This window comes from Pecten maximus, chromosome 15, assembly GCF_902652985.1.
Source record: "Pecten maximus chromosome 15, xPecMax1.1, whole genome shotgun sequence".
Classification (NCBI taxonomy): Eukaryota; Metazoa; Mollusca; class Bivalvia; order Pectinida; family Pectinidae; genus Pecten; species Pecten maximus.
The window spans coordinates 5,482,512-5,500,084 of record NC_047029.1 but is presented as its reverse complement, the minus strand read 5'-3'; the positions used below and the strand labels follow the sequence as shown (position 1 = coordinate 5,500,084).

Below are 17,573 nucleotides of genomic sequence, written 5' to 3'. Positions count from 1 at the left end.
ACTTCCTCGACTTTGTCCGATAATACCACACAAGTAGTGTCTCTGAAAGCTTTGAAACGATTACATGTATATTTAACAAAAAATAAAACAATAAGTGCATCTTTGATGAATAGTTAATTAGTTTTGAATGCGTAATGTTTAATTTGTTTTCATCTAAAGTCGTTTTAAGTGATTGTTTGCTTTTATTCACTAATATTTTAATTACAATTTATAATAAAACTATTAAAGCCTTTGTATTTAGGGTCTCAATACATGGATACATGGACTTTGTCTTCGGTTAATAACTTTTCTAATGTTAATGGAACAACATTTCAACCTTATCAGAAGGCAATAATTGTATATAATCCACATACCTGTCTTTCAAGGACCTCGTTGCTAGCAGGATTATGGTATACGATTGTTCAACAGAGTCAATTAAATAGTTTTTATACATTATATGTCATTACATTATAAATATTTGATAACGTTCACGCCGGTATCATAACCAAAAGCTATGCTATGATTTAAAACAAATGATATTTTCTTTTTCTTTTAGGGCGTCCCTGCATGGTGTAATTACGCCTTGAATGACATCAAGTGTTGATGGACCGTAAAACAATATTGAAAAAAAACACACCATTAATGCGGATATATAATCACCATTAACTCGGTTAAGTACTGTGGGCCTGATTTATTTTCTTTTGTCCGCTCTCGAGAAAAAAACATATTATGTCATAGTTAGACACATATACAGAGAACCCCGGCAATGATGTGGTTTCTAATTGTAATAAATAATAGATTAACAAGGTAGTTATACGTGATATTCGAACATGTTCGTGTAACGAGGACTGGAAATAGTCATTCTATACACGCGCGTTATAAAAACCCGGTATTGTTTGTATAACTATGACGTGAGCACGCAGGCCGAATGACAGTCTTTTAAATATAAAAACTGATATTTGCGAAATTCAAGACTACCCTGAAATCAATAGGCTTAACAAGATTTAATTAACAACCGCAGCATTTTATTTTATAAGATACATAAAAAATGTTTTTGACATTAAAAAAAAAATCCATTTTTTTGGTCATAGTGACATCACATAATTATATGAATCATTATTTTCATTATTCAAAAACGTTGAATGTTTCCACAATTTTCATTCCCATATGGCATAGATATACTGAAAGAATTATATTAAATATCCCAATTTCATCATTTGTTAGAGGCAATTAAATTTGGGATTTTTAAAATTATTATTATCTATTCTCTCCTGTCATAAAAACGTTTTTTATTGTCAAGTGCGTCGCACAATTGCTTTTTGTCGCGAGGCCGTGACATACTTAAGTCAATACATATAGTATTTGACGTCCCCTGCTTAGCGTTCAGTACTACGCACGGTCTCCAAGGAATCATCATTGGCCAATTCCGATATCAGTATAGTGGACCGCAATGGATAGATAGATAGCCTGTCTGCAACATATTTCAGCAAAATGGTCCTTCAGTTGGTTCAACCGAAGTAAGCTTTGACCTAACGGCCCGAACAATATTAGTGTTGATAGGACGTTAAACGGAATCCCCAAACCAACTGTCATCTTCCATTCCGAGATAAAGCGCCCACATGACTGAATAGAGTTTATGTCATGAAAAATATGAAGACGAAATGCTAAGCGTTTTTGCTGCATGTATAGCGTATTTTTGCCATACACACAACAGGAATCCAAATGAAATGCAGCTAAAATGACTACTGTAATTATTTATTGTTTTTATAGATTACACACATGTGCTTTAACGACCAAGCATGTGTTATCATTAAAAACGTTTGCATCAATCTTGTTCAAGTGTAGTTTACATTCCTACGCAATGTATGTTAAGGTGATCATTACGTTCCCGGCGTGGCTTCGTCCGCTATTGATGTTCTATTCAAGATGTTCGGCAGCAATTCGAAGGTTAATACTTGAAAATGATATTAAGTAATGTTTTTGAAGATAATATAATATTAATTCAAATCTACTATAGACATGCTATCAATAAAATATCACTCGAACATCCCACAGGCGTAACCCCCGTACACCTTGTAATGACATTTTTGTTGGCATAAATCTTTCCTATAGTATGTGGCATTTAATAAAATGTATGTAGTATTTTGTTGCTGCGTTTATATTGCTATGGACAAAAAAGGAACATTCTATATTCTTGAAATCGAGTATGCAGAATATGCGGACGAGAGATCGATTTCTAACACGGGACGATGTCTACGGTTTAGGATCAAAGACGTGCAGGAACACTAGCCAGATGAACTTTCTCATTAGTTGCAGCTCGATAAGGTGGAGTAGAGTCCCGATGAATATTTCATATTTTCGTCTACTATCGGTTAAATTGATAAATAACAGCACTCAAGATGTGCAAAAACCATTAGTTGTCAAAATGCCTAGTCGTAAATCATCTATGTACATATATGCTTTAACTTTTGAATAGGAAATCTAAACATCTCAAGGACTTGAATATTCAACGAGATTTGCTCCAAAAATAGAACATTAATGTGCCTTTTTACCAATAGTTCCACTTCGAAATGACTTCACGTAGATACATTAGTCAGTGTCACTGAAAGTACATCTACACTAGAATGAGTGGTATATATTATTGTCAAAATCCTGAAGCTTCCCAAAACACAAACACATTCACCTTATACATGCATCTCGCACACAGATGATTTTTTTTGTTTAACGTCCTATTAACATGCAGGGTCATTTAAGGACGTGCCAGGTTTTGGAGGTGGAGGAAAGCCGGAGTACCCGGAGAAAAAACACTGGCCTACAGTCAGTACCTGGCAACTGCCCCACGTAGGTTTCGAAATCGCAACCAAGAGAAGGAAGGCTGGTGATAAAGTGTCATGACACCTTAACCACTCGGCCACTGCGGCCCCCCAGCACACATGTAAGGCCTTCCTTAAATGCACAAAGCTATTGACAGGAGGTACTAAGAAATCTGTTTACTGCGTTACCTTTATGTCAGTTGAAAGTATCATTTCCGAAATGATTATCTATACCGGTGGAGTAGCGTCGCTTAGGCTTGGTTAATGAAGGCATCAATACAGAAGACAAATCCTAGACTAAACAATGACCAAAATCCAAAACTAAAAATTTCTGAACGAAATACTTGATGAATTTATCACGAGGTCAGACGATGAACGGTGGTTATTTAGTGAAGCGAATTACACGTCAACGTCTCTCGATAAACTGTCAATGATTGTTTGAAAGACGGATAGGTCCGTCCCACGCCTAACGATGTGAGAAGCCGTAACACTGTCTGGGGATAAGGTTAAGAGATCTACACGTACTGCCTCGACAATCGTGTTTCGCCCGAGTGATAGACGAAATCAGTCTAAGGAAAATTGGTATATAAAGGGCAATTGTATTCAGAACAAATCAAATGATCGACTAGGTATGTTTCTAACATAAGATAAACGGAAATACTCGGGTAGAAAATGGGTGGGAACTATCCAAGGGAAATTAGGGATGGTTACCCTTTACGTTCAAAGCATTTTCCGGGGTTATATTCAACATGTACTTTTACATAAGTTGTCGCGTTTAAGTTAGATGGATAGGGGCTTGATTCGGTACCTTTAAGAAATATATTTTCGATAACTTATTCCCTTCTTTTTCACCGCGCAAAACCTTAGCTGTCCTGGAAATCGATATTACAGGGTTAGTCTTTTACCGAGTAAAGCTAATAGCCTATTTTGTTTCAACAGTACAAGTAATCAGATTTCTTCGCGGAAAAATGATAGTCTTACTTGATATTCGCTATAATTTCTGCCCATTTGGAGTACATTGTATCTTTAACTGTCGCCCATTTTAACCTTTTCGCGTTGATGCCTGATAGCCATGCTGCACGGACGTTGCACGTCGGATTCTTAAAAATATTGTTGCAGTCTATTAGATGATGACAAAATATTACCACCTCAATAATATGAAGAACCTGCTTGAAAAAGAGTACCAATTTTGGTGTAAAGCTCGCCTCAAACTATATATCACTATAGCTCACACTAGAATCAGGGAATGAGTTAATCAACTAGATGGTATGTCCAAAGATAGCGATATTTAAGCAAAATTATATTGCAATATACAAAGGTAGACATAGTTTGTGTTTGGTTTTGTATTGTAGTTAACATGTTTGACTCCGGGAAATTATAGTTAAAACAACTACCACTACCCCAAAACCAAATGTTAACACCCAAGTACAATAATAAAGGAGTTTACTGATGTCTTTCAACACTAACATCAAAAACGTTATATTACATTTTGCGTAGCAAGTCTAAGTCTAAAAAAGATATTTCCCCAAAAGTATTCTTAGCGATTACAGAAAGTAAATGTTAACTTTAACCCCTCAGCAACCATGAAACAATATATATTATATGTGAGAATATAGAGGAGTTTACAGATAACTTTCAAAACCTCCAAAACCTTATCATTTCGAAACTGAGGTTTGAATGAAAACATTAGTTCCCCCTCTCTTCGTGAGGCGAGCGTAAAATCTCTACAAGCCGACGCCGACCCAAGGATGACAACATATGCTCCCTCTCTCTCCATGAGGTGACATAAAAAGCTCCAAACGCCAAATCAGTTCTCGATGTGACAATATATTACCCCCCTCTCTTCGTGAGGCGAGCTAAAAGCTCCAAACGCCGACTCCTATCCCAAGGTGACAGCATAAGCCCCCCCCCTCTCTTTTAGAGTGTTGTCTTTCTTTTTTTATCACCTCTCATATATGGAGAGTATGAGTGCCCTTTTTATTGATTACATGTTTACTGGTGAGAAGTAAATGAAATATTTGACTTGATTTGGCGACAACAAACGCCCCCCCCCCCCCCCCTCTCTCTCTCTTCGATATTAAAAAAAAAAAACATGGATAGGTTCACCATGCTGAAATTTGGTTTGTATTATAAAATCTAGATTGCCATTCATTTCTTTTTTATTGATAAAATATATAAATTTTAAAGACTGTACGTCCTTGTTTGATGTCCAATATGCTTTGTTAGGCCTACATTACCATAGATGTTGATGGGCCGTTAAATCTTCTACCAAGCAATCAGTCTTTGGTTTAAATGTTTAACATAAGGTTTAAATCATGATAAGACAGTTCAATTTGTTTCTGCTGTTTGCAAACCTCAGCTTTAGTAACCCCACTATTTTTTTTCCACTATCTGATGTCCATGTCCTCTTGTAAAGATTCCTGAAAGCGACTTCTCTCTCATGATACGTGGTTCATGCTAACCAACTTTGGACTGACACTTTAGCAAATAACCTTGAAAACGCTGTATACGATAATGTAGACGGGTGTGATGTCTGAAGAAGCATGCTTTCAACACATAATCGACCTGTTTACATTGAGTATGTCTTCTACCCATAACTAACCTTTATTAATGGAGAACTCCGAGTGTTCGATCTGTGATGGATGACCGTCACAAATATAAAACGTTACATGTCTTCTTTTCTTATACCCTCTAATGTCATCGGAGATTGCATGTTTCGACATGATGAGTCGGGACATGGTAACGTACAGACTCATGTCGATGTGGGTAATACATATTGATCAGATCACATACCACCTACCGCCGCCATCAGAGTGTTCATTTCGTGGTCTGATGGAATACTTAAATGTATATGTCTGATCAAAGTGAATCAATTATTGGCAACATGGCATTAGGGAGTAAATCAAGCTAACAAAGTAAAGACGAGAAGCGATGTACGTGGTATAGGATATGCAAACCAAATATATCTATGTCATATACATTGTATACAGACACAATATATCTTGTATGTCGTATATACAGACACAATATATCTTGTATGTCATATATACAGACACAATATATCTTGTATGTCATATATACAGACACAATATATCTTGTATGTCATATATACAGACACAATATATCTTGTATGTCGTATATACAGACACAATATATCTTATATGTCATATATACAGACACAATATATCTTGTATGTCATATATACAGACACAATATATCTTGTATGTCATATATACAGACACAATATATCTTGTATGTCGTATATACAAACAAAATATATCTTGTATGTCATATATACAGACACAATATATCTTGTATGTCATATATACCGACACAATATATCTTGTATGTCGTATATACAAAATGTACAAACACAATATATCTTGTATGTCATATATACAGACACAATATATCTTGTATGTCATATATACAGACACAATATATCTTGTATGTCGTATATACAAAATGTACAAACACAATATATCTTGTATGTCGTATATACAAACCAAATATATCTTGTATGTCATATATACAGACACAATATATCTTGTATGTCGTATATACAAAATGTACAAACACAATATATCTTGTATGTCGTATATACAAACCAAATATATCTTGTATGTCATATATACAGACACAATATATCTTGTATGTCATATATACAGACACAATATATCTTCTGTCGTATATACAAACACGATATATCTTGTATGTCGTATATACAAACCAAATATATCTTGTATGTCATATATACAGACACAATATATATTGTATGTCGTATATACAGACACAATATATATTGTATGTCGTATATACAGACACAATATATTTTGTATGTCGTATATACAGACACAATATATTTTGTATGTCATATATACAGACACAATATATATTGTATGTCGTATATACAGACACAATATATTTTGTATGTCGTATATACAGACACAATATATTTTGTATGTCATATATACAAACACAATATATCTTGTATGTCGTATATACAGACAATATATCTTCTGTCGTATATACAGACACAATATATCTTGTATGTCATATATACAGACACAATATATTTTGTATGTCGTATATACAAACCAAATATATCTTGTATGTCATATATACAGACACAATATATTTTGTATGTCGTATATACAGACACAATATATCTTCTGTCGTATATACAGACACAATATATCTTGTATGTCATATATACAGACACAATATATTTTGTATGTCGTATATACAGACACAATATATCTTGTATGTCATATATACAAACCAAATATATCTTGTATGTCGTATATACAAACACAATATCTTTTGTATGTCGTATATACAGACACAATATATCTTGTATGTCATATATACAAACCAAATATATCTTGTATGTCGTATATACAAACACAATATATTTTGTATGTCATATATACAGACACAATATATCTTGTATGTCGTATATACAAACACAATATATCTTGTATGTCGTATATACAAACACAATATATCTTCTGTCGTATATACAAACAAAATATATCTTCTGTCGTATATACAAACACAAAATATCTTGTATGTCATATATACAAACACAATATATATCTATGTCGTATATACAAACACAAAATATCTTGTATGTCGTATATACAAACACAATATATCTTCTGTCGTATATACAAACAAAATATATCTTCTGTCGTATATACAAACACAAAATATCTTGTATGTCATATATACAAACACAATATATCTTCTGTCGTATATACAAACACAATATATCTTCTGTCGTATATACAAACAAAATATATCTTCTGTCGTATATACAAACACAAAATATCTTGTATGTCGTATATACAAACACAATATATCTTCTGTCGTATATACAAACAAAATATATCTTCTGTCGTATATACAAACACAAAATATCTTGTATGTCATATATACAAACAAAATATATCTTCTGTCGTATATACAAACACAATATATCTTCTGTCGTATATACAGACACACTACGTATATCTTGTGTCGTATATACAAACACAATATATCTTGTATGTCGTATATACAAACCAAATATATCTTGTATGTCGTATATACAAACACAATATATCTTGTATTTCATATATACAGACACAATATATCTTGTATGTCATATATACAGACACAATATATCTTCTGTCGTATATACAAACAAAATATATCTTCTGTCGTATATACAAACAAAATATATCTTGTATGTCGTATATACAGACACACTACGTATATCTTCTGTCGTATATACAAACACAATATATCTTCTGTCATATACACAGACACAATATATCTTGTATGTCGTATATACAGACACAATATATCATGTATGTCGTATATAAACAAAATATATCTTCTGTCGTATATATACAAACAAATATAATTATTCTTCAAATACAAACTGGCGAGGACAAATTTAACGGTCAAAATGATTTCATTTGTGAAATATTCTTCTGACAAAGATCAAGGCACTCTTTTTCTTGATTTTGGGAAGATTACTGAATATTTTTTTAAACTTGCACGTAATGAGTGAATGCATATTTTCACGGGAGTTTTTGATATAATTATATAAACTGATATTTAATTTTGCGTTTGTGCATAATTTAGCAATTATTGAGAAAAATGTGACATTTCAAAGATACATGTTGAGGTCATATCATGCTACCTGTCATGGCGCCCCCATTTCATAGTGACCATAAGAAATATCTTAAGTTAAAAAGAAGCATGCTATGTACACTGAAATAAAGTAAGAGATACTTTGGTTTGGTTTATTTTGTTTAACGTCCTATTAACAGCTAAGGTCATTTAAGGACGGCCTCCCATGCGTGCGACATGTATGCGTGTAGCGAGTGCGTATGTGTGTTTTGGGAGGCTGCGGTATGAGTAAGAGATACACCTTTGATTATGATTGTTATCCATATCTGTATTATTTCAACGGTTGTAGCTATACTCAGACAATAATCTTAAACACGTGGATTCACAAGACCATTATATGTCAATCAGATTACAGAACTCACCGATCCATACGGCAACGCTGACAATGGTGGCCACGAGAGCGTTCCGCCAGTTCATAGACTGTATAGGAAAGACGATGGCGAAGTATCGGTCTATCGTCATGGCCATCAACGTAAGACAGGTGGCGTGGAGGGTGACCTGGCAAGACAAAGTAAGACAAATTAACTGGAGGGTGATCTGTAATGAGTAAGACAGGTGACGTGGAGGGTGATATGTAATAAGTAAGACAGGTGACATGGAGGGTGATCTGTAATAATTAAGACGGGTGACGTGGAGGGTGATCTGTAATGAGTAAGACGGGTGACGTGGAGGATGATATGTAATGAGTAAGATGGGTGACGTGGAGGGTGATCTATAATAAGTAAGACAGGGTGACGTGGAGGGTGATCTGTAATGAGTAAGACAGGTGACGTGGAGGGTGATCTGTAATGAGTAAGATGGGTGACGTGGAGGGTGATCTGTAATGAGTAAGACAGGTGACGTGGAGGGTGATATGTAATGAGTAAGATGGGTGACGTGGAGAGTGATCTGTAATGAGTAAGACAGGTGACGTGGAGGGTGATCTGTAATGAGTTAGACAGGTGACGTGGAGGGTGATCTGTAATGAGTAAGATGGGTGACGTGGAGGGTGATCTGTAATGAGTAAGACAGGTGACGTGGAGGGTGGTCTGTTATGAGTAAGATGGGTGACGTGGAGGGTGATCTGTAATGAATAAGACTGGTGACGTGGAGGGTGATCTGTAATGAGTAAGACGGGTGACGTGGAGGGTGATCTGTAATGAGTAAGACGGGTGACGTGGAGGGTGATCTGTAATGAGTAAGACGGGTGACGTGGAGGGTGATCTGTAATGAGTAAGACGGGTGACGTGGAGGGTGTCTGTAATGAGTTAGACGGGTGACGTGGAGGGTGATCTGTAATGAGTTAGACGGGTGACGTGGAGGGTGATCTGTAATGAGTAAGACGGGTGACGTGGAGGGTGTCTGTAATGAGTTAGACGGGTGACGTGGAGGGTGATCTGTAATGAGTTAGACGGGTGACGTGGAGGGTGATCTGTAATGAGTAAGACGGGTGACGTGGAGGGTGATCTGTAATGAGTAAGATGGGTGACGTGGAGGGTGATCTGTAATGAGTAAGATGGGTGACGTGGAGGGTGATCTGTAATGAGTAAGACGGGTGACGTGGAGGGTGATCTGTAATGAGTAAGACGGGTGACGTGGAGGGTGATCTGTAATAAGTAAGATGGGTGACGTGGAGGGTGATCTGTAATGAGTAAGATGGGTGACGTGGAGGGTGATCTGTAATGAGTAAGACGGGTGACGTGGAGGGTGATCTGTAATGAGTAAGACGGGTGACGTGGAGGGTGATCTGTAATGAGTAAGACAGGTGACGTGGAGGGTGGTCTGTTATGAGTAAGATGGGTGACGTGGAGGGTGATCTGTAATGAATAAGACTGGTGACGTGGAGGGTGATCTGTAATGAGTAAGACGGGTGACGTGGAGGGTGATCTGTAATGAGTAAGACGGGTGACGTGGAGGGTGATCTGTAATAAGTAAGACGGGTGACGTGGAGGGTGATCTGTAATGAGTAAGACAGGTGACGTGGAGGGTGATTTGTAATAAGTTAGACGGGTGACGTGGAGGGTGATCTGTAATGAGTAAGACGGGTGACGTGGAGGGTGATCTGTAATGAGTAAGACGGGTGACGTGGAGGGTGATCTGTAATAAGTAAGACTGGTGACGTGGAGGGTGATATGTAATGAGTAAGACAGGGTGACGTGGAGGGTGATCTGTAATGAGTTAGACGGGTGACGTGGAGGGTGATCTGTAATAAGTAAGACAGGTAACATGGAGGGTGATCTGTAATAAGTAAGATGGGTGACGTGGAGGGTGATATGTAATGAGTAAGACGGGTGACGTGGAGGGTGATCTGTAATGAGTAAGACGGGTGACGTGGAGGGTGATATATAAGTAAGACAGGTGACGTGGAGGGTGATCTGTAATGAGTAAGACGGGTGACGTGGAGGGTGATCTGTAATGAGTAAGACAGGTGACGTGGAGGGTGATATGTAATGAGTAAGACAGGGTGACGTGGAGGGTGATCTGTTATGAGTAAGACGGGTGACGTGGAGGGTGATATGTAATGAGTAAGACGGGTGACGTGGAGGGTGATCTGTAATGAGTAAGACAGGTGCCGTGGAGGGTGATCTGTAATGAGTAAGACAGGTGACGTGGAGGGTGGTCTGTAATGAGTTAGACGGGTGACGTGGAGGGTGATCTGTAATGAGTAAGACAGGTGCCGTGGAGGGTGATCTGTAATGAATAAAACAGGTGACGTGGAGGGTGATATGTAATGAGTAAGACGGGGTGACGTGGAGGGTGATCTGTAATGAGTAAGACGGGTGACGTGGAGGGTGATCTGTAATGAGTTAGACGGGTGACGTGGAGGGTGATCTGTAATGAGTAAGACAGGTGACGTGGAGGGTGATCTGTAATGAGTAAGACGGGTGACGTGGAGGGTGATCTGTAATGAGTTAGACGGGTGACGTGGAGGGTGATATGTAATGAGTAAGACGGGTGACGTGGAGGGTGATCTGTAATGAGTTAGACGGGTGACGTGGAGGGTGATCTGTAATGAGTAAGACAGGTGACGTGGAGGGTGATCTGTAATGAGTAAGACGGGTGACGTGGAGGGTGATCTGTAATGAGTTAGACGGGTGACGTGGAGGGTGATCTGTAATGAGTAAGACAGGTGACGTGGAGGGTGATCTGTAATGAGTAAGACGGTTGACGTAGAGGGTGATCTGTAATGAGTAAGACAGGTGACGTGGAGGGTGATCTGTAATAAGTTAGACAGGGTGACGTGGAGAGTGATCTGTAATGAGTAAGACAGGTGACGTGGAGGGTGATCTGTAATGAGTAAGACGGGTGACGTGGAGGGTGATCTGTAATGAGTAAGACGGGTGACGTGGAGGGTGATCTGTAATGAGTAAGACGGGTGACGTGGAGGGTGATCTGTAATGAGTTAGACGGGTGACGTGGAGGGTGATATGTAATGAGTAAGACAGGTGACGTGGAGGGTGATCTGTAATGAGTAAGACGGGTGACGTGGAGGGTGATAAGTAATAAGTTAGACGGGTGACGTGGAGGGTGATCTGTAATAAGTAAGACGGGTGACGTGGAGGGTGATCTGTAATAAGTAAGACTGGTGACGTGGAGGGTGATCTGTAATGAGTAAGACGGGTGACGTGGAGGGTGATCTGTAATAAGTAAGATGGGTGACGTGGAGGGTGATCTGTAATGAGTAAGATGGGTGACGTGGAGGGTGATATGTAATAAGTAAGACTGGTGACGTGGAGGGTGATCTGTAATGAGTAAGACGGGTGACGTGGAGGGTGATCTGTAATAAGTTAGACGGGTGACGTGGAGGGTGATATGTTATGAATAAGACGGGTGACGTGGAGGGTGATATGTAATAAGTAAGACTGGTGACGTGGAGGGTGATATGTAATGAGTAAGATGGGTGACGTGGAGGGTGATCTGTAATAAGTAAGACTGGTGACGTGGAGGGTGATATGTAATGAGTAAGACGGGTGACGTGGAGGGTGATCTGTTATGAGTAAGATGGGTGACGTGGAGGGTGATCTGTAATGAGTAAGATGGGTGACGTGGAGGGTGATAGGTAATGAGTAAGACGGGTGACATGGAGGGTGATATGTAATGAGTAAGATGGGTGACGTGGAGGGTGATCTGTAATGAGTAAGATGGGTGACGTGGAGGGTGATCTGTAATGAGTAAGACGGGTGACGTGGAGGGTGATCTGTAATGAGTAAGATGGGTGACGTGGAGGGTGATCTGTAATGAGTAAGATGGGTGACGTGGAGGGTGATATGTAATGAATAAGACGGGGTGACGTGGAGGGTGATCTGTAATGAATAAGACAGGGTGACGTGGAGGGTGATCTGTAATGAGTAAGACGGGTGACGTGGAGGGTGATCTGTAATGAGTAAGACGGGTGACGTGGAGGGTGATCTGTTATGAGTAAGACGGGTGACGTGGAGGGTGATCTGTAATGAGTAAGACGGGTGACGTGGAGGGTGATATGTAATAAGTAAGACGGGTGACGTGGAGGGTGATCTGTAATGAGTAAGACGGGTGACGTGGAGGGTGATCTGTAATAAGTAAGATGGGTGACGTGGAGGGTGATCTGTAATGAATAAGATGGGTGACGTGGAGGGTGATATGTAATAAGTAAGATGGGTGACGTGGAGGGTGATCTGTAATAAGTAAGACTGGTGACGTGGAGGGTGATCTGTAATGAGTAAGATGGGTGACGTGGAGGGTGATCTGTTATGAATAAGACTGGTGACGTGGAGGGTGATCTGTAATGAGTTAGACAGGTGACGTGGAGGGTGATCTGTAATGAGTAAGACAGGGTGACGTGGATGGTGATCTGTAATGAGTAAGACGGGTGACGTGGAGGGTGATCTGTAATGAGTAAGACGGGTGACGTGGAGGGTGATCTGTAATAAGTAAGACTGGTGACGTGGAGGGTGATATGTAATAAGTAAGACGGGTGACGTGGAGGGTGATATGTAATAAGTAAGATGGGTGACGTGGAGGGTGATATGTAATGAGTAAGACAGGTGACGTGGAGGGTGATCTGTAATGAGTAAGACGGGTGACGTGGAGGGTGATATATAAGTAAGACGGGTGACGTGGAGGGTGATCTGTAATGAGTTAGACGGGTGACGTGGAGGGTGATCTGTAATGAGTAAGACGGGTGACGTGGAGGGTGATCTGTAATAAGTAAGACGGGTGACGTGGAGGGTGATATATAAGTAAGACGGGTGACGTGGAGGGTGATCTGTAATGAGTTAGACGGGTGACGTGGAGGGTGATCTGTAATGAGTAAGACGGGTGACGTGGAGGGTGATCTGTAATGAGTAAGACGGGTGACGTGGAGGGTGATCTGTAATGAGTAAGACGGGTGACGTGGAGGGTGATCTGTAATAAGTAAGACTGGTGACGTGGAGAGTGATCTGTAATGAGTAAGACAGGTGACGTGGAGGGTGATATGTAATGAGTAGGATGGGTGACGTGGAGAGTGATCTGTAATGAGTAAGACGGGTGACGTGGAAGGTGATCTGTAATGAGTAAGATGGGTGACGTGGAGGGTGATATGTAATGAGTAAGACAGGGTGACGTGGAGGGTGATCTGTAATGAGTAAGACGGGGTGACGTGGAGGGTGATCTGTAATGAGTAAGACGGGTGACGTGGAGGGTGATCTGTAATGAGTAAGACAGGGTGACATGGAGGGTGATCTGTAATGAGTAAGATGGGTGACGTGGAGGGTGATCTGTAATGAGTTAGACAGGTGACGTGGAGGGTGATCTGTAATGAGTAAGACGGGTGACGTGGAGGGTGATCTGTAATGAGTAAGACTGGTGACGTGGAGGGTGATCTGTAATGAGTAAGACTGGTGACGTGGAGGGTGATCTGTAATGAGTAAGATGGGTGACGTGGAGGGTGATCTGTAATGAGTAAGACGGGTGACGTGGAGGGTGATATATAAGTAAGACGGGTGACGTGGAGGGTGATCTGTAATGAGTTAGACGGGTGACGTGGAGGGTGATCTGTAATGAGTAAGACGGGTGACGTGGAGGGTGATCTGTAATAAGTAAGACGGGTGACGTGGAGGGTGATATATAAGTAAGACGGGTGACGTGGAGGGTGATCTGTAATGAGTTAGACGGGTGACGTGGAGGGTGATCTGTAATGAGTAAGACGGGTGACGTGGAGGGTGATCTGTAATGAGTAAGACGGGTGACGTGGAGGGTGATCTGTAATGAGTAAGACGGGTGACGTGGAGGGTGATCTGTAATAAGTAAGACTGGTGACGTGGAGAGTGATCTGTAATGAGTAAGACAGGTGACGTGGAGGGTGATATGTAATGAGTAGGATGGGTGACGTGGAGAGTGATCTGTAATGAGTAAGACGGGTGACGTGGAGGGTGATCTGTAATGAGTAAGATGGGTGACGTGGAGGGTGATATGTAATGAGTAAGACAGGGTGACGTGGAGGGTGATCTGTAATGAGTAAGACGGGTGACGTGGAGGGTGATCTGTAATGAGTAAGACGGGTGACGTGGAGGGTGATCTGTAATGAGTAAGACGGGTGACATGGAGGGTGATCTGTAATGAGTAAGACGGGTGACGTGGAGGGTGATCTGTAATGAGTAAGACGGGTGACGTGGAGGGTGATCTGTAATGAGTAAGACGGGTGACGTGGAGGGTGATCTGTAATGAGTAAGACAGGGTGACATGGAGGGTGATCTGTAATGAGTAAGATGGGTGACGTGGAGGGTGATCTGTAATGAGTTAGACAGGTGACGTGGAGGGTGATCTGTAATGAGTAAGACGGGTGACGTGGAGGGTGATCTGTAATGAGTAAGACTGGTGACGTGGAGGGTGATCTGTAATGAGTAAGACTGGTGACGTGGAGGGTGATCTGTAATGAGTAAGATGGGTGACGTGGAGGGTGATCTGTAATGAGTAAGACGGGTGACGTGGAGGGTGATCTGTAATAAGTTAGACGGGTGACGTGGAGGGTGATCTGTAATGAGTAAGACGGGTGACGTAGAGGGTGATCTGTAATGAGTAAGACGGGTGACGTAGAGGGTGATCTGTAATGAGTAAGACAGGTGACGTGGAGGGTGATCTGTAATAAGTTAGACGGGTGACGTGGAGGGTGATCTGTAATGAGTAAGACAGGTGACGTGGAGGGTGATCTGTAATGAGTAAGACGGGTGACGTGGAGGGTGATCTGTAATGAGTAAGACGGGTGACGTGGAGGGTGATCTGTAATGAGTAAGATGGGTGACGTGGAGGGTGATCTGTAATGAGTAAGACAGGTGACGTGGAGGGTGATATGTAATAAGTAAGATGGGTGACGTGGAGGGTGATATGTAATGAGTAAGACAGGTGACGTGGAGGGTGATCTGTAATGAGTAAGACGGGTGACGTGGAGGGTGATATATAAGTAAGACGGGTGACGTGGAGGGTGATCTGTAATGAGTTAGACGGGTGACGTGGAGGGTGATCTGTAATGAGTAAGACGGGTGACGTGGAGGGTGATCTGTAATAAGTAAGACGGGTGACGTGGAGGGTGATATATAAGTAAGACGGGTGACGTGGAGGGTGATCTGTAATGAGTTAGACGGGTGACGTGGAGGGTGATCTGTAATGAGTAAGACGGGTGACGTGGAGGGTGATCTGTAATGAGTAAGACGGGTGACGTGGAGGGTGATCTGTAATGAGTAAGACGGGTGACGTGGAGGGTGATCTGTAATAAGTAAGACTGGTGACGTGGAGAGTGATCTGTAATGAGTAAGACAGGTGACGTGGAGGGTGATATGTAATGAGTAGGATGGGTGACGTGGAGAGTGATCTGTAATGAGTAAGACGGGTGACGTGGAAGGTGATCTGTAATGAGTAAGATGGGTGACGTGGAGGGTGATATGTAATGAGTAAGACAGGGTGACGTGGAGGGTGATCTGTAATGAGTAAGACGGGTGACGTGGAGGGTGATCTGTAATGAGTAAGACGGGTGACGTGGAGGGTGATCTGTAATGAGTAAGACGGGTGACGTGGAGGGTGATCTGTAATGAGTAAGACGGGTGACGTGGAGGGTGATCTGTAATGAGTAAGACGGGTGACGTGGAGGGTGATCTGTAATGAGTAAGACGGGTGACGTGGAGGGTGATCTGTAATGAGTAAGACAGGGTGACATGGAGGGTGATCTGTAATGAGTAAGATGGGTGACGTGGAGGGTGATCTGTAATGAGTTAGACAGGTGACGTGGAGGGTGATCTGTAATGAGTAAGACGGGTGACGTGGAGGGTGATCTGTAATGAGTAAGACTGGTGACGTGGAGGGTGATCTGTAATGAGTAAGACTGGTGACGTGGAGGGTGATCTGTAATGAGTAAGATGGGTGACGTGGAGGGTGATCTGTAATGAGTAAGACGGGTGACGTGGAGGGTGATCTGTAATAAGTTAGACGGGTGACGTGGAGGGTGATCTGTAATGAGTAAGACGGGTGTCGTAGAGGGTGATCTGTAATGAGTAAGACGGGTGACGTAGACGGTGATCTGTAATGAGTAAGACAGGTGACGTGGAGGGTGATCTGTAATAAGTTAGACGGGTGACGTGGAGGGTGATCTGTAATGAGTAAGACAGGTGACGTGGAGGGTGATCTGTAATGAGTAAGACGGGTGACGTGGAGGGTGATCTGTAATGAGTAAGACGGGTGACGTGGAGGGTGATCTGTAATGAGTAAGATGGGTGACGTGGAGGGTGATCTGTAATGAGTAAGACAGGTGACGTGGAGGGTGATATGTAATAAGTACGACAGGTGACGTTGAGGGTGATCTGTAATGAGTAAAACGTAAGAATGGTGTCGTGAAGTTGATCTGTATTGAGTATAATGCAGGACAGGTAGCGTGCATGGTGATTTGAAATGAGTACAAAACATGACAATTGACGTGGACTGTGATGACTTTATAACACGCATAACTTGTTTCGCAATTGTTGTAAATAAATAAAGTTTTTTTTTTCAAAACGCATTAAATGTCGTTTCTGATATGTTATAAACATATTATATTCGTGTTGTAATATTCTTAACTGTTCCATCACCACAAGAGATGGTCATTTTGGCCAATAGATAGTGGATAAAATGATT

General features: G+C 40.8%; 1 protein-coding gene across 1 annotated transcript in view; it reads right to left on the bottom strand.

Annotated features, from left to right (window-relative positions):
* The window catches only part of LOC117343944 (galanin receptor type 2-like), a 130,710-nt gene that overhangs the window by 38,991 nt on the left and 74,146 nt on the right, over positions 1-17,573 (bottom strand). The window contains exon 3 of the mRNA XM_033906513.1: positions 8,837-8,972. Within this exon, the coding sequence (XP_033762404.1) occupies positions 8,837-8,972 (136 nt within the window). The remainder of the gene's footprint in view (positions 1-8,836; positions 8,973-17,573) is intronic.